Source organism: Mauremys reevesii, linkage group 7 (assembly GCF_016161935.1).
Source record: "Mauremys reevesii isolate NIE-2019 linkage group 7, ASM1616193v1, whole genome shotgun sequence".
NCBI classification, from domain to species: Eukaryota; Metazoa; Chordata; order Testudines; family Geoemydidae; genus Mauremys; species Mauremys reevesii.
The window spans coordinates 100,671,032-100,691,784 of NC_052629.1; the positions used below are offsets into that span (position 1 = coordinate 100,671,032).

At 36.5% G+C, this 20,753-nt stretch overlaps 1 protein-coding gene across 3 annotated transcripts in view; it reads right to left on the reverse strand.

The window, feature by feature from the left end:
• The window catches only part of ERC2 (ELKS/RAB6-interacting/CAST family member 2), an 801,227-nt gene that overhangs the window by 437,834 nt on the left and 342,640 nt on the right, over positions 1-20,753 (reverse strand). For all 3 annotated transcript variants that reach the window (XM_039482087.1, XM_039482086.1, XM_039482085.1), the window contains 2 exons: positions 9,379-9,519; positions 6,988-7,128 (listed from right to left, as the gene is read on the reverse strand). In XM_039482087.1, the coding sequence (XP_039338021.1) occupies positions 6,988-7,128; positions 9,379-9,519 (282 nt within the window). The remainder of the gene's footprint in view (positions 1-6,987; positions 7,129-9,378; positions 9,520-20,753) is intronic.

A 20,753-nucleotide genomic window follows, 5' to 3' on the forward strand; every position in this document is an offset into this window, starting at 1 on the left:
TCAGTAATAAAAGTTAAATATAAACACTTTTTTTCCAATTATTAATTGGGATTTTGCATTTTAAAGAAAATATACTACTTGCATACAATTACTGAATTGATACTATGCTGTATTTCAGTATTGGAAAAGACATTATTATTTTTTGCAATCCCCAAAAATCCAAATATTTGAACTTCTCTGATTCTAAAAAGCATTTCATATTATCAACCCTGTTTTTTATTTTGCATGCCACAAGTAGAGGCAAAATAATTTTTTCTATATAAATACCAAATTGTCTACAGAAATATTAAAGTGTGATAATGACATATAAAATTAATGAATATATTATAAATTATGCCCACAATCCTGCATTAATTTTTCTGTATCAGATGCATGCATTGGAATAGTATACCTTAATTTAAATTAGCCAAAAGATCAAATTAGTGCTTGACCAAAAATAATAATTAAATGAAATAGCAGAAATGTACATGCAAGAAAATACTTTCTAAGATCCTTCACATTTTTTCTGGTTCAATAATAAATTAATTAATCTGTTCTCCTCTTAAATTTCAAAATCTCTTTAAATTTAAGTTATTTTTTAAACTAATTCCTGGGACTAATTCCTAGAGCTGATCTTTGCTTTGGTTTTTGATCTTCCATTGCTTCTGCTCAGTATTTGCAGAATCAGGTCCTCAATATTCAGAAGCAGCTTGAAGGACTAGAAACAATCAAATAAATTGTAATACCTTATTACAGAAAAATAACAATAATGTAACTTGTTTCTAACCATTATTTATTAGCACAGGGCATGATTGCATAATTTAAATGGTGTTCACATCTACACACAAAAGAAAACAAGGTCCAAATTCTGTTAATATTATTCAGACAAGTAGTCCCTCTAAATTCATTTTGAATATTCTCATGAACAAGGTGAGTGGGAATTTGGTCCCTTTTATATTTTTCCACTTTGCTAACAAAAAGCCTACAAGTGTTAAACAGATTCATCTGTTTGTTCTGTGCATTTTTAGGAATGGATAGGAGTGAGTGCCCCAGAGCTGATAGTACTCTATGGACAAAGATTTATCATTCTACTGAAAAAAGAACAGGCAGTATGAGGGAACAAAGGCTTTCTTAAAAATTGATTGTTAAATGCCAGAAAGGTTTAAAATGAAGATTGGAGTTCAACAGGACTGAATTTTGCCATCCACCTTATATTTATTGCATATTTGGAAACACAAATTTGGCTCAATTTCTGTTAATGGCAATCATGTAGTCTAAAGAACAAGTCTTTAGATCAGTCTGAAAAAATTATTATTCTCACATTGTCAAAAATAAACACAGAGGGAAAAATAACTAAAGAAAATATGCACTGAGGATAAGATGTAACTATCTGCTACATGAATTTAATATAAAAGATTTTCCATTCAGTGGTTTTGAACCACTGAGAGATAGTACTTGTAAAAAAGAAGTATGCAAAAAGGAAAAATTGATAAGATTTGGGATACTATATGCAAAAAGGTTAATGGTCAACAAATAGCAATCACTGTAGCAGTGTGATTAAAACTGAAATAATAAAGGGAGTGATCTATATAGAGCAAGAGAAAAGGTAACCAAGGAGTCAGAAATAAACAAAAGGTGTGCACTATAAGAGTGCAGATGATATGCATGAAAGTATGTTGTCTACCTATGAAACCATCATGTCGATGACCCAAACTAATATAAGGAGTGCAAAGTGCACAAGAATGCAAACTATCTGATCACCACAGTATGTTGGATGAGAAAGTGGGTATATAATTAGGTTTTATGTTCTCTATGAACAAATCATGACTGAGTTCCAAAAGTAATTACATGATTTTCAAGAAGTAAATATGGTAGATTCTATGGGATCTATTCTCCCATTAATACACATGAAATTTCCACTACATCAGAGGAAATACTCAGCATCAACAACCGACCCTACGAATGAAATCCTGGCCCACTGAAGTTAATGATAAAACTCCCATTGACTTCAGTGGGACCAGTGTCATCCCAAGTGAATAATACCATATTTTTAGAACCCTATAAAATCAAGTTCTCTCACACCTTCTGATTGGAATTACACGTTAATTATATTTAGAATTACTATGTAATCTGTAGGTCATAAATTGCTATGTTATCACAATCCAGTTACGTCATTATTTCTGCCCTGTGATGCTCACAGCATATTTTTAGTGTTAGTTTGTACCAGCCAGAAAATCTTCTATGCATAAGAATGTATTTTTGTTCTTCCTCAAATTGAAAAATGCATACAATAGAAACAAAAGGAAATTGCTTAAGAAACTATATTAAAGAAGGCATCAAAGAATAATCCCAAACGAACAAAAGTATTATTACATTTTCTTGTTTAAACTATAGGACAACTTTGCCATTTGTTTTCATCATTCTATATTTTCAGCCTTTTCTTGGTCAAAATATGTTTTTTAAATGTGTAAATACTGAACATGCACATTCGTTTACTGAAAAACTGATCTTTTGCCTTCTGAACTAATGTGATCATACTGCAACTTTACAAAAATATGCTGAACAAACATTTACTAGGTATTATTACTGATATTATCAGGTGAGATACATCACCATATATTATTTTGAATTTGAAGGATCCAGTAAAGTATTCCATGAGCATAGCATTAAAATAAAATAAAACAAAACAAAAAACTATCTTTTGCATGCTTTTAAAAAAATATAATAGAGAAGTTGAGGACCTGAAGGTAATGACCTTTGAACTTCAGAGGATGTTATATTAATCCAATTCCCAGTTAATACATATCATATTAAAAAAAATGGCCTTGAAGTCCACAAAGCTCATTTATTTTGAAACAACTAAAACAGGTGATCATCAAAAAAAATTTTTGCAAAGCTCTATAGAGGAAGAACACAACACAGTGTCAGGTCAATGGATCCTCATGCTTTCATATGTTACAGCGGGCACTTTCAGAAAGGACTTACTGGATTGTACATCTGATTGAACAACTGTTCAGCTTGCTACATTGCAAAGTTGGGAAGGAGTGAAGCATAGACAGGAAAAGAAGGAAAGATCCAGGAAAACAGCATTAGCTCAACAAATCCAGTGCATTTGCACAGAAGAACTTGTCATAAAAAAGTAGAAATTTAAGTTTCTAAACATTCCTCGGTGAAAGCGAGAGGCACTGGGGAAACATAAATGTTGACTTTGGCTTCTAAAAAAGAATAGCTGGAGTAAAAAATTTAAGGTTTGTGTTACTTTCCCTCTCTCAAGTTAAATAACCCATGAAATAAAGAAAGGTGTCCACTTTTGATGATACATTAAGTGCTAGTCTCAAGCAATGAATCACTAGAAGCGCTTTTAGCCAAGGCTGCAATTTATCACAAAAGTTTCAAAGACAGTAATAATAAAAGATTAATTAAACTTTATCATTAAATGTATGGTTTTTCTTTTGTATTAACACAAGCCTGAATTTTTGATTCAATACGACTTTTGAACAGTACAGCTTGGCAAACAGTAGTTTAGCAACAGCAAGTATGTCAGTAAGCATGGAAATATAAAATCCATGATAAACAAAAGGAGGAAATTCTAAAGTGGATAATAAGATTCAGGAAAGCAACATAAAAAATAATTAACTACCTATGAGGTAATTCCTGCTGTTCCATCATAATTAGCAAAGGAAAATAAGTAAAAAAAAATGCCTGTAGAGTTTTGGCACAGAAGTGTTGGGAGCTCTCCACTAATTTTGTTCCCATCAATTCCAAATCATAATCCTTGTAACAAAAGGCTTAACAAGCATGCTCATGGTTTTAAACAATTTTGGTGTACAGTAAAATACAGTATGAACACAGGAGCAATTATTCTTTTTGAATGCTCTCCTATCTATTGGTTTTTAAACCCATATGCTATTTCAATTAATAATGGGGCTGCAGTTCATTTTGTTGTAATCAAATAATTCAGGAGTCTGCCTATGGATTTTTGTTTTACTTTTGAATATATTCTTTCCGAGTCTGCATATTTTCTCCCCCAGAAATGCAGGTATTGCACAGTGTCAAGTATATAATACTGAGAAATAGTTATAGTCAACCCTGGGAAAAATGTCTTGGAGAACCAAACATATATATATATATCTTAAAAAAGGAGGAATTTAAAAAATAATTGAAAAAGGAGAGGAACAAAATTCCAAGGCAACACTATTCCTCATCACAAATTTGGTTAGGCCTTGTATCCCATAAACACTTCTTCTGGGCACAGTGCTTAGGACTATGACTTCTCAGAACTATTCACTGTTGCAAATATGTGCTGGATTAAATCAATATTTAGGAATAAAAATGGATACAACTAAAGAATCATAGTTAATGCTGAGCAAGTTAACTAACAGTATCACCACTCTGATTTATTTATTTTTTAAGAATGATAAATAATATGCAAGTTGTTCATATTTTTTAAAAAGAATGGATACATATTTAGAGTTACTTTTCAAATTATGTCCAATGAAGTGCCACATCTCTCACCTCTGCAGTGTTGAGTGTTCATTGATACAGTGAGCATCCATATGGGACATGCAGATTTGTATATTGTGTATAAGAATGAAGAAATGTATATGCTCCTTCCTATCTCCATTCAACAAAATTCTAAAATCCTCCCAAAACTGATTTCTGTTTCAGTTAGTTTGTTAAGGGATAAAACCAGTGACTGAGGTAGATTTCAATTTCTGGAGAGCAAGTTACTTTTATCACAGGATATTTTTAGGTTTAGCTGAAATTAAAGCTTTTACTAAAGTAAATGCAAACTAAAAATTACTGTTTGCAGTCCACTCTCATTAACAGCCAGTGTTTCTATTCTCCTAAACACATCCAACAATGATGATCTGCATGTTATTGTGGAAATACCAAGCTTCCTACAAATCTTGGGCCACTTCCCATTGGGAATTCATGTTGTATTTATGGTATAATCAAACTATTATGTTTTCAACTTTCATTTGGTAACCCTTTGTATTTTATTCATAAGAGACATACTTCTTTTTTATTTAAAAGGAGGCCCAGACACTTACAGACTTTTATAACTGCTTATTTTTCCATTACTAAATGATATGTTGATATATACATTCATAGATGTTCACTTAGAATTTCAACTATTTCAAGCAGATTTCCATTTTTTTAAGATGACAGGTGCTTTAGCATTCTAAAGAACTATTTATTACAAAAAAACTCCCCAAAATAAGGCCACTGGGGAAAATATTTTGAACATGTGAATTCATTTGAACGAATACCATTAAAAGCAATAAAATTAAATGTAAAAGTTAACCATAGAGGTAATAATATTTAAATTATAATTATCTTACCGTGCTCATCACCTTATCTGAACTATAATGCAAATAAAGATTCTTCACACCTTCAGTAAATAATATTTATATTTCTTTTAATAAATAAAAGTCACCTATGCCTACATACTTTATTTAGGTATTTTAAATCTGGTGCAAATAGCATTGATAATTTCTTGTAAATATTTGATAGGTTAAGATTTTGTTAAAAGCTCTTTGTATGCAAGTTTATTTGAAATGATGCCCTCCTCTCATCCAAATAAGAAAGGTCATAATGGGTTAGACCAAATGTCCATCTAGCTCAGTATCCTGTTCTCCAACAGTGGCCAATGCCAGGTGTTTCAGAGGAATGAACAGAAGAACAGGTAATCATCAAGTTATCCATCCCATTACCCATTCCCAGCTTCTGGCAGACATAGACTAGGGACACCATCCCTGCCCATTCTAGCTAACAGCCATTGATGGACCTATCCTCCAGAAATTTATCTAGTTCTTTTATCTAGTTCTTTGTTATAGTATTGGCCTTCACAATATCCTCTGGCAAAGAATTCCACAGGCAGACTGTGCATTGTGTGAAGAAATACTTCCTTTTGTTTGTTTTAAACTTCCTTTCAATTAATTTCATTTGGTGACCGCTATATGTTCACCCCAACAATTGTATACATAGTGTGTTTTATACATGTAAAATGTATATTAGATCATAATATTTTGAGTGTGCTCTTCTAAAGTATACATTACAGCACATATACCTACTCTAGAAGTACGTAATAAAATCAAAATGACAGGTAAAAATATAATTCAAACTCTGAAACCCTTGCTCACCCTTACTCCACAGGGAGTCCAACTGAAATCAATGAGGCTAACTATTCAACATAATCTGGACCTAAAAATGTCAATATTCAAGCTAAAATAATTAACCTCTTCTAGAGCACATAAGCATATAAATCCATGTCCAAAGTATTTTGGGGGTTTAAAGTTTTATCTACACTTCTGACTGGCTCATTTAACACTTGCAGAAGGAAAATATGATGCTTAAACCCACTGAGTATATCATGCCTTTGGTGTTCAAACAATGAGTGCAGACACTACCAAATGACAAAGCAAAAAGTCAAAGAAACACATGAAAAAAAAATGTGTCAACAAAATTTGGAGATCAATTAGTATTGTAATGAAGTAATCTACATAAAATTATTGGGTAAGTATTATACTTCTAAAACATTTTTTTTAAATGTTTGCTTCTGCTTCTTGGTGGATATAAATAAATGCCAACTGTGATATATTCAATACTATTTTCTTTAACTACCTCAAATATTAAATAAATAATAAATAAATAATATTAAGGAGAATTTCAGTAAAAAACCTAGACATTTTTCACTAGACAGAGTAATTTAGATTTGTACATATAGAAACAGCTGATTTCTATAACTCCTCCCCCCCTCAGGTATTTTCACCAGTTTTTCCAAATACCCCTTAGACAGGAAACTTAAGACAATTTTTCAGGCTCACAGACAGCTTTTATACATGCTTCTAAAGAAAAAGTCAACATTGTTTGATGCTAGGATCAGCAGACAGCAGAAGAGTGCCAGATTTTAAAATGGACCTCTTGCTTCATTGCCAGTTATATACTAGAGAAGTGAAGAGTTTAGTCCATTTCACAATAAGAATTTTCTTAGAAGGCACTTACCTTTTTCAGCTGTGCTTCCAACTTACTACATTCTTCTTTCTTTTGTTCTATGGCTATTTCTAAAGACTTTAATTTGGAGTCTCTTTTCAGCCCTGTTGATGCCAATGATGATGCATGTTCTTTGAGGTCAATTAAATTAGACTGAAAAATTATCCAAAAAAAGAAGAAAGAGATGGTGTTAGCAATTGCATTGATCCTAGCCGCTAAGATTGTAAATTATCGTCTCAGCTATGTTTTCAGTCAAAAACTTTGTTTACATAGGACATGTGTGCAGACATGGGGATGGGTATTTACAGCATAATAAAATATTATTAGGTAATTTTTAGAAGGTTAACAAAAAGTTGAATGTCTATGAAAAGATTACGTGTTCCTGAATATACCATGTTCCCTCTGGAAAGATAGAGGGTAATTTCCTTGGGGAAATGGATGATTCATCTGTATTTTAAATGAAATCCTTGAGAATTAGAAAATAGTTGATTCTATATTTTACACTGATCAGTGTTCTCCTTTATATTTAGTTTACTATCAGATTTTACTTTTGCCAGTTACCCTATGATAGAAGGGTGGAGGTAGCTGCACACATCAGTATTCTACATATTCATCTGTACTTAAAATACTATTATCAACTTCTATTGTTAATTTTGTCTATTTTACTTATAATAGCCTATAGAAGATTTAAAATAAATTAGAATCATAGAGGTTAAGCCCCAGAAGGGACCACTGGATCATCTATTTGGACCTCCTGTATATCACAGGCAACTAACACCTGTCCAGCACCCACACAGTAAACTCAAAAACTGAAATTAGACTAGTATTACACAGGGCTGCCCAGAGGATTCAGGGGGCCTGGAACAAAGCGGGGGAGCTGCGGTGCTTGTACTCACCCAGTGGCGGTCCGTGTCTTTGGCGGTGGGGGTCCTTTCAGTCGCTCCGCATCTTCAGCAGCACTGAAGGGCCCCCTCCCGCTGCTGAAATGCCAGTCGAAGACCCGGACCACCGCCGGGCCAGGGCTCACATGGCCCCGGCGGGGCCCAGGGCAAATTGCCCCACTTGACCCCCCTCCCCCGGGTGGCCCTGGTATTACAGCTCTCAGGAGACCGGCACAGAATCAGAGGGACTGGAATTCACCAAGATCTGAGACCCCCGCCCTCCCCTAATAGCAGGGAATTGATTAAGTAAGATAAATACAGATCATCCTGCAAGTGAGCCACAACCCATGGAATTCTCACCATCATTTCTTTTAGCCTCTGCAAAAATGGCAGCAGGCTTTTATTAAAAATATCCTCCTCATCATCATGCTGGTGATAGATTAAAAAAAACAACACCACCAAAGACAGACTTGATGAATAGATAAAATATTTTCCATTAATTCATCACAACTTTAATTACTTATAAATTCTCACCCAATATCTTTACTTTAAAGGGTACTCAGACCCTACAGTAGAAGTATGCAAGAGAAGAAAAAACAAGAGGAAGTATCTTGCAGCATGACATGAATAGGATTTAATCTTATCACATAGTTCATAAGTATCTAATGAAGTGAGCACAGAGCAGTGGTATGCAATGGCACAACAAAACTTTAGTAAAGAATCAACCAGACCAGGGAGTCACCAAGTAAAACCCCTTATCAATAATCAGTCTGATTGAATCAAATACTTGTGGACCTTACTCTCAGAAGGGCTTGCTCCTGCTAAGCCCATTAGTTCAAATAAAAACTGAAAATAAGACCAGCAATGGAATACTAAAGCCTTGTCAGACATATGGAAAGGAAAGGAAAGGAAAGGAATATACACAAAGAAGAAATAAAGGAAAGAAATATTTTATGGAAAGTAATCAAGACTTTGAGAGTGAGGAATGCTCAAAAATATACTGCTTTAGGAGTTAGTTTCTAAAAATAGTTGAAAACCAATAGCTTAAACCAGGTTTCTCAAACTTCATTGCCCCGCGACCCTCATCTGACAACAAAAATTACTACACAACCCCAAGAAGGGGGACCGAAGCCTGAGCCCCGCTGCCTCAGGCGGGTGGGCCAAAGCCAAAGCCCCACTGTCCTGGAGCAGGCCCAAAACTGAAGCTTGAGGGCTTCAGCCCTGGGTGGGACAGCTGTCACCTGAGCCCTGCCACCCAGGCCTGAAGCCCTTGAGCTTCAGCTTCAGCTCTAAGCAGTGGGACTCTGACTTTGGCTTCAGCCCCAGGCCCCAGCAAGTCTAACACCAGCCCTGGCGACCCCATTAAAACAGGGTCATGACCCACTTTGGGGTCCCGACCCACAGTTTGAGAACTACTGGCTTAAGCAACTGGACAGTGTCTCTAATTAACTTGTTTATATCAGTGAAACTTGTTAGGAAGATCAGAACAATAAAGATTTTTAATTTTACTGCAAAGGCTGACCTCCTTCTCTGTTAGTTCAGCTTGTAAAGCATTAACTTTCTCCTTCAAGTCTTTGTTTTCCTTTTTAAAGGATTCTATTTCTTCCAGTCTTTCTCGGTCATCCCGTTCCCTCTGCTCCTTCAAGCGCTCTATTATTCTCTCCTAACAATAAGAAAGAGTAATAAAAATGTAAAGCTTGGTACAGCAACTTACTTACTGAAGACAATAGAAATACTTCCACTGGCTTCAGTGGGCATTGGATCAGCCCTAAATGCTGAATTATGGTACCATCCCAGACAAAGTCCAACAAAATGTGATATTAATGTAAAATACATAGACGTTTAAAAATATTTAGAGAACACTACATATTTGGACAATGCACCTCCTTTGTTGTTAATCCATAAATTATGAATGAATGTTCAAAATGACAAAGCCACGTTTTCTACTGTACTCAGTTTTAATTTTCTTATTACAGTCTAGCTTCCCAGCAAGCTCTATGAGGTTACAATAGAGTCTTCATGAAAGTTCTAAAGTTTAGTTAACAATTGTTTGATAATTTAGAATGCAAGCAACAATCTGCCAGTAATTGGTAATGCTATATTCACAGGTATGACATTTTGAGGTACCCAAGAAAAATATTGAACAAGACAGAGAAAAAGGTACCTTCATTTTGACTGCAAACCCCAAAAGAAGAACATTTTCTATCCTAATAGCAATGATTACACACATGCTTAAAGTTGATCATATTCTTTAATGGTGTGCTGAATTTGGAGCTAAGCAGGAGAAGGAAAATGATCGTTTTTCTTCGTGGCTTTGAAGGGATTACCTCTAGAATGTTTATTCAGTCCTGGGCTCATCAACAGAAACACTGACAAATTAGAATGTAGTCACTGCAGACGAACATGATTCGTGGGCTAAATAATTGATTTAAAAAATATGTAAAACACAAGTATATAGTGTATAGTTTAGCGAAGCAATGACTAAATTGGGGAACATTGCTGTCTACAAGTATTTGAAAGGTTTAAACAAATAAATAGGAGAAAATATTTAGTGTGAAATAAAATTAAATTAAGAATAGGATAATTTAAGCAGAATGTCAGAAAAAACCTTTTGACAGAGAAATTTATTAGACTATGGAATAAGTCTCCCAAGGAATGTGATGGAAGCCATATCACTCGGGAAAGTTAAACCTGGACTAGACAAAACATTTCATACAACAACACTGGCAGGAAAATGGATGAGATGGCATAATCCATCTTTTCCCCCTCTGATTCCTTTGGTGTGCCATTTTAGTGCTGTTGATTGTTTCTTTTTAAGTTTTTTTTATACTTATGCATGAAATCTATATTATAAAAGCAGCACCAACTCTTAAAATACTGCTGCATACCAACATATAATCATGGTTAGTGGAAGTCTAATATTGTCAGAATAACATACATTCTCTTTCTCTCATGTTAATTTGCTCTATGCATAGCTTGCTATACTGCAATACATGTAATGTTTCATTTTTGCTAGCTTTAATGTGATTTATTCTCAGTTGAATTTTTTATTATACCTCAAAATGTCAATGAAATATTGAAACAAAGACAGCACCACCTCAGTGGCTTCTCATCAGCTTATTTTATTTGTAAAAAGCTTAGCTACCTGTAAGCGGGGGTGGGGGGAAGCATTCATTCATTCATTCACAGAACTTATACTGAAATTTATTATTAAGAATATTTAGTTATTTAACTGTCCTCTCTAGACATTCAGTATAATCCTTCTCAGAGGCTTAGAGGCCCTTCAAAACTGTTCCCTTCCCCCCACCCCCATTCCCCCAGGTACAACAGAAATCTGTAAAAGGCATAACCTCAACCTTTAAGACACAAAGGATGAGAATCAAGTGCAGAGTGTGAGCCTAAGAAGTCCGGCTCCCACCCCTGCAGCAGCCCTTCCTTCTTCCTCTACCTCTTCCTCTTTATTCTCCTTCCTCCAATGAAGACATTCCCCTTCCTTAGCCCAGTATCACGATTTATCACTTTCCTGCAGTTTAAAGGGCACATTATATGTATTTACTGGATTTTTTAAATAATATTAAATTAATGGGGTCTTTTGAACGAAATAAATATTTTCATTATTTTAACTGTGTGAAGAATATTGTTGTGATTAAGGGGAAGGTTTGGAAGTCAGGAGGAGATGGCTCTCCAGAAGATCCCTCATGCTCATGAGCCCACCTGGAAGTGGAACTTGCAGATCTCAAATGTGGGAAGAAAAATTTATCCATTCACCTAGATCAGAAGACACCCTGACTCTCAATTGTGTCCCAAATCAAACTGACTAAAAAGCTTTTCAGACATGAATGTCCAAGGGGAAGAGACAATCTTCATGCTGCAGTGGACCTAGATGGAGCTGGAGGTTAGGTAAACCTGTAATGGTTAAACAGGAGAAAGGAAGGCAGATGATGGAGACCAGGAAAAAGATTTATTTTTTCTTTTTAAAAAAAACTCAGGAAATTAAACTGAAAAATCTAAATTAATAGGATGTCCAGTGCAGGTACTCTATAGGAAATGTATACAGTGACCTGATAAATCTCTTGGTAAAGTACTTTAAAAGGAAGGTTTGTTAAAGGAACATAACCAAGGGCAGGGGAAGGTTTCAGGGCTCCTATGACTGATACAGCAGGGAGCCAATCCCCCTTTCTTATAGCCCACATTCAGGGGCGGCTCTATGATTTTTGCCGCCCCAAGCACGGCAGTCAGGGAGCCTTCAGCGGTGTATCTGTGGGAGGTCCGCTGGTCACGCGGATTCGGCGGCGGCTCTGCGGGTGATCTGCCAGTCCTGCACCTTTGGCATGCCCGCCACCGAATTGCTGCTGAATCCGCAGGACCGGCGGACCTCCCGCAGAAACACCGCTGAAAGCTGCCTGACTGTCGCCCTCACTGCGACCGGCAGGCCGCCCCCCGCGGCTTCTGCCCCAGGCACACGCTTCCTGTGTTGGTGCCTGGAGTCGCCCCTGCCCACATTAACCCTCATTTGAGGGGAGGATGGTAAGATCCAAGCAATGAGTTGCCTGGAGGACCTGGATGGAAAAAGTGGGGGACTGGCGAAAGCCTCTCAGGTAGACACTTTCATCAGCTGGGTAAGTCCCAGACATCTAATAATAAAGTTGCAGCCTGATTAAACCATATCATTCGTCTCTTGTCCTTCTTTTGGTATAGCCAGACAAAGCTAAATGTGTGCCTTACAGTATGTACGTGAGCATAGCTGCATGACAGCGAGAATCATAGCTTTTGCATTTCCTAACTTTTGTGCATTATTACCACTGTATTAACCCACTTTTAGCATTAATTTGTATAACAATATTGCCTTTGAAAAGATAAGGATGTTATCAGCTGTTAGCGTCAGGTATCAAAATTGGATGTTTTATAATGGATAAACTGAGAACTCAGTCATGTCTCCTGCTGGATCTGTACATGAGATGTAAATGTAAAATATGTGCTGTGTTTCAGTAGTGATCATTATAGACCTGTTTTATTAGTACTGTAAATATTTGTGCTTCTCCAATAAGTTTAACTGTTTCCTCCTGTTATACAATATGGTACATCAGGCTATAGCACTTTCTATTTCATCAATCCTTCAAAGCAAAAACATACATTATATTGAATGCTCTGTAATTTAACTGTATGTATTAGCACAAAATTAATGTTTAATAAGGTTGTGAGTTTTTTAACAGTCAGGTGAAAGCTTTTTTAACTATATAGTAAGGCTTCACTTGGGGGATTTTTAGTACATACATTTAGGAACTTTTTGACATAGGAAAATAATCAGCACTAAGTTTGATGTTCTTGTAATAAGAACATTGATATAGAACAGATATTTGCTACTGTGCTTCTGAAGAGCAATTTTTTAAAGAGCCTGAAATTCAGAGTCCTGCTCTCATTTTACATCATGCATTTATTTGACAGAGAAAATCACCTTTATTCCCCTGGATAAGCATACATCTATATTATAGAGTTAACACTACTATGAGAACCTTTGGCTGAAGACAATGTTGAACAATTACATAGTTCTCTTTCTAACATAAACAGGCTACATAGTAATGACATTCCTGTATGCACTTAGATGTGTTCCATCTTGCATACAGCAAAAACAAATTGCCAAAGGACAAGTAGCAAAACCCTTTCCAAGACATTATAATTTTTACAGTGGTAGGCTGCCCAGCTCTGTAATCCTGGCTTCATACAGTCAATAACAAAACTCCCACTGACTTCAGTGGGGTCAGGATTTCATCCAGAGTCTCACAATTTCCTTTAGCCATTTCAATATAACTTTGCTTAGGCAGAGAGGCTCACCCATGTGGATGAAGCTGCAGGAGCATGGCCTTACATAGAAACATCATCACTTTTTTTATTTGAGCAGTATGACAGAACTGTTCTAAGTTTACTTTTTAATGTGCCACATATTGTGAGCTACACAAGACATGGATGATATATGTTATTAAGAGCCCAAACTCACTCCTAATAATAAATAAATTCCCAGACTGTTATGGGGAATCATAGATTCTATAATATTTAAACTGTAAATTCAAAGATTATCCTCCTGTATTGAATGTAGATTAAGAAATGTACATTGCTGTATGCATAATTACTTTAGGGTGTTTGTTTTGTTTTTCATACCAATGCCACCTTGAAGATTTAGTTACTTAAAGTAATATTCCCTATATAATAAACTATATTAAATGTATACATAATAGTCACTCTGGCATTTTTTAATGGTTAAATAGTATAAAATTATTCTCAGTCAATCACAAAAGAAGGCTAATTTAACTGTCAGCTGCAGGGGGCTAGATGTCAGAAACGTGTTAAAAGGGCCTAATATACCATGTTTTACTTGATTAACAGCTAACTTGAAGAAATCCCAACAATGTGTTCTTGTTTTAGTCTTATTTGCACTGGCAAGCTTTCCTTGTGCACTAATCTAGTACCTCACAGGTCTAATCTACTTGCACTTTATCACAGAAGCAGGAACTGAAGTGTAGCAGCATGTTGCTTTATTATCAGACATACTCAATTGCTTATCTACTGTGTGGGGCTACAGCAGTTGTATGGCAAGACCAACTTCATAAATATCTTCTTCATGAAAGCAACCTCTTGAGCTGCTGGGCCAGTCCTAAAGCTAAGATATTTGAAAAGTTTAACGTTAACATCAAGCAAGTCAATAGTGTTTTTACCTATTCTTATTTTTTTTAAATTATCTGGGCAGGAATAAAATTATTTTTGGCTTAATATGAAGTGCACCTTTAGTCTCTTTTAAAGAGCTTTCATTGCCTAGAAGACATTTCCAGTTTAGAGAATGATTAAAAAATGCCCACAAACTGTAAATATATCAATTAATTATTCCTGCACAGTCCTAATTACTTTCTTAGAATTTTGCACATTATTGCAAGTTATTTGACACCACAAACCGAATCAATCCCAATTATATTCAACACCAGAAAAGCTATAAAAATTTGGTATTTTCGATAAAGGACTGTTGTCCTAAAAAGCACATTTTAAAGACTGATGCAATATAGTAGTACTTGAAAACCATAGTCTAATGATTATATAGCTCATGATGAAGATTGTGTTTCCCATATGCAAAACTTGGCATTGTTCACAACAGTTTTACTTTTGTGTGTATGCATCCCATCAAATTTAATTCCACTAGTCTTTAAGAGGCAGAATACTCCAGCAAAAAGGATATATAAAGAGTTTCTATCTATCTTGGTTTAATCAAGATTATCATTTGGAAATGTACTGAAGACTGAAAGATGAATATTAGGATCCTGGAAATATTTTCTACATTAAATGAATACATGCTACAGGTATACTGTAAAATTGTTTGTTCTATGGTAGGTACATAATGATTTTAGGATTCCATCAGTCTCTGTTTTTCATTTAGTTGGACACAGAGACAAAGCCACCCTGCCATTAAACGTAAAAGAAAAGCCAAAATGGAATACTCATACTCTTGCAAATTCTACTTCTAGGATTTTTGGTAAAATACTAGTGGCGATGTTTTCTAATTCAAAATCTAATTATTTATGTGCAATTCTCAATGCACTACAATTGGTGCAAATACATTATAAATTTTTCAAACAATAAGCACACAAAGTTTGCACAGCTGCCCTTTGCATGTACAAATCTAATGCAAGTGATAGCGTGCCTAGAATCATACACACAAAACTAAAAGCCAGTTTTAGACCCATTTTATGGTAAAACATTTTAAAGGAGGAAAAACAGTTAAAGCATCTGATTGTGGGGCATCAACTGGGATTTTTTTGTTGTTATTTGGTTTGCTAATTTTTATGTTTTAATATTCTCTGGATAAAAGCCTTCTGTGGGGTGTTTTCAAATCAAGTGTGTACCTTTTTCTAAAAGATATGATCTAGTTCAACTACATCTATTGGACTTAAATCATATGACCTGTGTTATGCAGGATGTCAGACAAGATGACCACAATGGTCCCTTCTGGCCTTAAAATCTATGAATCTCTGAATAAAGCCTTGTCCACACTAACAAAAGTAAACTGACTTTGAATTCAGTTCAACAACATGCTTAAGTATTTTGCTGAGTGAATTTTCAAAACATTCAGTATTAATACTCTGAGAACTGTTTTAGCACATATAATAGGAGTGAATTAGTGAGCTAAACTTCAGGTCTAATTTTCAAAAGTGTGTGAATTAGAAACATACGTCTCAATAGGACTTACCTTTAAAAATCAGGCCCTAAGTGACATAGGCTATTTAGGTGCCCAAACTTGAAGAGAGACTCCTAGTGGGATTTTCAAAAGTGCCTAGATACTTAATTCCCATTTATTTCAATGGGAGTTTTTAACTGTGTTAAGTAGACCTAGATTAAAGCACATTCAGTGAAGTAGTACTATTTTATATAGTATAGACAGGGCTCAAAAAGTCTACCTGCAATTTAACTTGTGGAGATCAAGTGCGGACTCCTGCTCATTAAGACCATTGTTTGCATAGCTGTGAGAATTTATAGAAACCTTTAGCACTACATAACAGTAGATCAGGGATTAAATTTCTGATGGGAAAATCATAACTTTTCCTTGTGTGTATAATTTTTCTTTTAATGTGTGGGTTGATCTTATCTGTGTTAGTCATAAGTATTGAAGAGGGAGCCTTTTGGGGGGGCAGGGAAGACGGGGGGGAGGTTTACAAATGCTTTTTTAAAATTAACCTACAAATAATCACTTTAGGGAAGTGAAAAAATCACTGTTATGGTGATTGTCTAAATGGCAGAACTGTTCAGCTGATGTCTTCTGTTGAGAACTGTAAGGACTGTTCTGAACAGCAAGAGGCATCATGATCATGAACTTCCTTCTGTAGCATTGGATAGTGCAGAGAGGGATGTCTCACAGATAGTTGCAGAAACAACAGGAAACCAAAAAATGATATAAGTCCTTTATGAGATGGTGTGGTGATTTGGGGGAGTTGTCTGTACAATTTATTAATTCTGTGTGAAATTATGAATTCCCTGTATGTCTACCAGATTGCAAAGTCCATTTGGAATGTAGGGGCTAGTTGTCTTCTCTGTTGTCTCTTAGTCTCCATGTTGGACTGAAATTCCAAGGCTTAGTGACACAGTGCTGACAAGAAAGCATTGATAACTCAGGGTGGTCCCCTATTCAAATACAAACACCCGAGACTATATGCTGGTTCCCACCCAAAAGAACTGGCTTGTCAGGGGAGAGGTTTCCTGGCAATGAAGCCACATGATAGGAGTTTGGGATCACCTGATGAGGCCGATCTGGGAGTCATCTAACAGAGGCACTGGAACATTATAAAATGGGCAGAAGCTGATCTATTCAGGGTCTTCACCATCTTCAGCTACTCAAGAAGAGAGAAATTGCTGTAGGAGCCTGATGATGCATGAGTCAAAAGGAGGAGCACTGCATTCAGCAGGTTTGATGTTTTTATATGATCTTTACTCTCTGTGCTTAATCTCTTAGCAAAGAGCAATGGTGGTTTAGGGTCTTGTGCAAAGTGTCTGTGTGCTACGCATTGCACCTATCATATGACCCACTGAAGAGGCTGTTGTTCATCCTTCGAGTTGAAGATGACCATGACATCACTGATTGGTTTGGTTTCTGTGAACACGTGAGGTTGATCAGGCCAATTTGAGCTTTGAATTGTCTGTGGCACACTGAACAAGAGATGCCTCTATGGCTTACTTCATTAATGGCGCACATGCTACTGTTGCAAGATTTACAACTGCTGGCACTTCTGCTCTGCCTCAGCAATTCTCCTCTTTTCATAGACTGTAGCTCAAATATGGATGAGGCTTCACCAGGTAGATTTATCATGAGCAAGATCTTCCCAAAAACTCTCAGTCAATGTTGAAATGCCCCAAGGATAGCTTGAGGGCGACCTTGAAACATTTCTTCTGGCCTACCTAAGAGCAATTTCCCTCCTTTAGCTTGCCATAAAAGATCTTCTTTGGCAGTCACTTATCTGACATTCTGGTGACATGACATGCCCATCTTATCTGTATTTTCATCAGAGTATGGATGCTTGGAATGCCTGCCTATATGAGAACCTCAGTATCTGGAACCTTGTCTTGCCCTCTTATCCTCATTAGTTTCCTTAGACAGCCCATGTGAAAGTGATTCAGCTTCATCACATGATGTCTGTACACCATCCAGGTTTCATAAGCATACATCAGAGTTGGCAACACAATGGCTTTGTAGACCTTCAGCTTTGTTGATTAATGCCTCTACGCTCCCACACATTAGTCTGCCAAAGACCACATTTGCTTTGGCAGTCTGGCATTGGTTTAATCAATGATGTGAACTGCATATGAAAGTGTACTGCCGAGGTAGGTGAACTTGTCCACTGCATACAGGGTTTGGCCATTCACTGTGATGATAGGCTCTACATGAGGTTTTCCTGGTACAGGCTGGTATATCACTTCTGTCTTCTTGATGTCAATTGTGAGACCAAAGTGTCACAAGCTGAAGAGAAACAGTCCATACTTCACTGCATGTCAGACTCAGATTTGAAATTCAGGGAACAGTCATTAGCAAACAGAAGATTGCAAACCGTCACTTCCTGTATCTTCATCTTCACCCGCAGTCTCCTCAAATTGAAGAGCTTGCCAGCAGTCCAGTATATGATACCAATCCTAGTGTCACAGTCACAAAAGGCATCTGTAAGCACGGCAGAGAACATCATACTGAAGAGGGTTGGGGCCAGTACACAGCTCTGCTTGACTCCATTGATGACTGGGAATGGTTCAGATGACTCATCGTCGTCCACAACACAAGTGAGCATGCCATCATGGAATTGCTGAACCACTGTGATGAATTACTCCAGGTAACTGAATTCTCCTATTATCTTCCAAAGGCCTTCCTAACTGTATGAAATGCTTTTGTCAGGTCAATGAAAGTCATATACAGGTTGCAGTCCTTTCCTTGGACCATTGCCTTGTTGTGATGGAGAGTCTTGTGTGTCCCAATGACCCTCAGAACTATGCCGGCTGGAGGCTTGTGCTCCTGGTAGGGCCACTCTTCGTGAACTGAAGAGGTAAACTGTAAGGCTCACACTTTTGGGTGGAGTTCTGGGAGAGAGGGAGTTTAAGGTATCGGGAGAATTTGAGGGATCAACACTAGTTCTAGAGGCTGGGCAGTGGATTGTAGCGTTGTGGCTCTCAGGAGGGGGTGCCAGATAGATCTGAACCCCAAGAGTTTGCCCAGGGGCTCTAAGACAGCAGCAATGCCTGGACTCCACTCAGACTCTGTGATCTTAAAACACCCAGGGATTCAGCAGCTGGATCCTCTTACAACAGTCTGGCAAGTGGCACACTAAACTGGAACTGTGATAGCTGGCGATCATAAAATTATCAATAATGATGCAGAAAAAGCAGAAATGTTCAACAAACAGTTATGTTCTGTATTTAAAAGAAGCTGGGTGATGTATTCATATCACTAAGTGATGATCGAATACTTTCTATTCCAACAGCAACTAAGGAAGATAACCAAAATTTACTAAAATTAAAAACAAAAACAAAAAACCAACTGGCCTGGATAATTTGCAAGCAACAGTTTTAAAAGTTGTGCAAGGAGCTTCTTGGAGCATTTATGTTTATTTTTAATAAATCTTGGAAAAGTGGGAAAGGTCCAAAAAACTGAAATAAAGCCAATATTGTGGCAATACTTTAAAAGGGTAAACAAAATGACATAGATAATTATAGGCCAGTTAGCTTGACATCAGTTCCAGACAAAATAACATAATGGCTGATATGAGACTTAAAGAATAAAAGGTGAATGATCTAATTAATGCCAATCAATGTGTCTCCCAGGAAAACAGGTTTTATTGGATTAACTCACAATCATTTTCTGTCAAGACTGTAAGTTTGGTAGATAAAGGTAACTGTTGATGTAATACTTTTAGAATTCTGTCAAGCACTTGACTTAGTACTTCCTGACATTCTGATTAAAAGTTAGCACTATGCAAAAATCCATACGGCACACATCAGATAGATTAAAAACTGGCTAACTGATTATAAAGACTGTAGATGTCACCAAGATTTGTGGTCAGGTAAATAGGGATAAGGCAAAGTCACTATGTAGAGAACCATCAGGATCACTTGGAAAGCTGGGCACAATTAAGCATTTATTTCAATACATCCAAGGCCAACTGGAGTTAGGTGGTAGGTGCTTTTGAAAATCCCACTAGACACCTATCTGTATCTTTAAGCCATATTTACAGGATTAGGGCAGCCTGTACACTGGAAAAGCAAGGACTCTGAAAAAGTTACAACAGATAATGAATTGAACATGAGCTCCCACTGTGATACTGTGGCAAAAGGGGCTAGCACCAATGACTTGCAGTATCCAAATCAAACAGACCAGAGTACTGTTTTCACCCCAAAGCAATTCTTCTTCTTTTTGTGTGTGTACAATTCCCCAGAACCAAGCATCCTGTTATTTGCACTGTTCACACCACATTAACCTTATCTCCCTGATCTGGTCTTGCAGTGATTTTTTGTTCTGGTGTCTGGTATACCAGTAATTCACTTTCCACCCAGTACAAAAAGATTTCCAATCAAAGACAGTTATCTCCTAACATGAGAGAGAAACGTTATTGGTGCTGTAGCATTCCACACGTATGATCATTCTGATGAACTTCTCTAATTTGAACTGCAGTGTTGCAGTCTTCCAACTTGACAGTCTACAAAAATAACAGATAAAACTGAAAGACAAAGGACAAAGCCCATAATTCAAAGCCTTTTAAAACTTCTGATATACTAGATTTTAGAACTTTGTATTATTCCTGTTGTACCAGATCTTCAGCTGGTGTAAAACAGCATACTGATTTACATCAGCTGAGAATCTGGTCCATTTTAGATGGGAGATGGAAA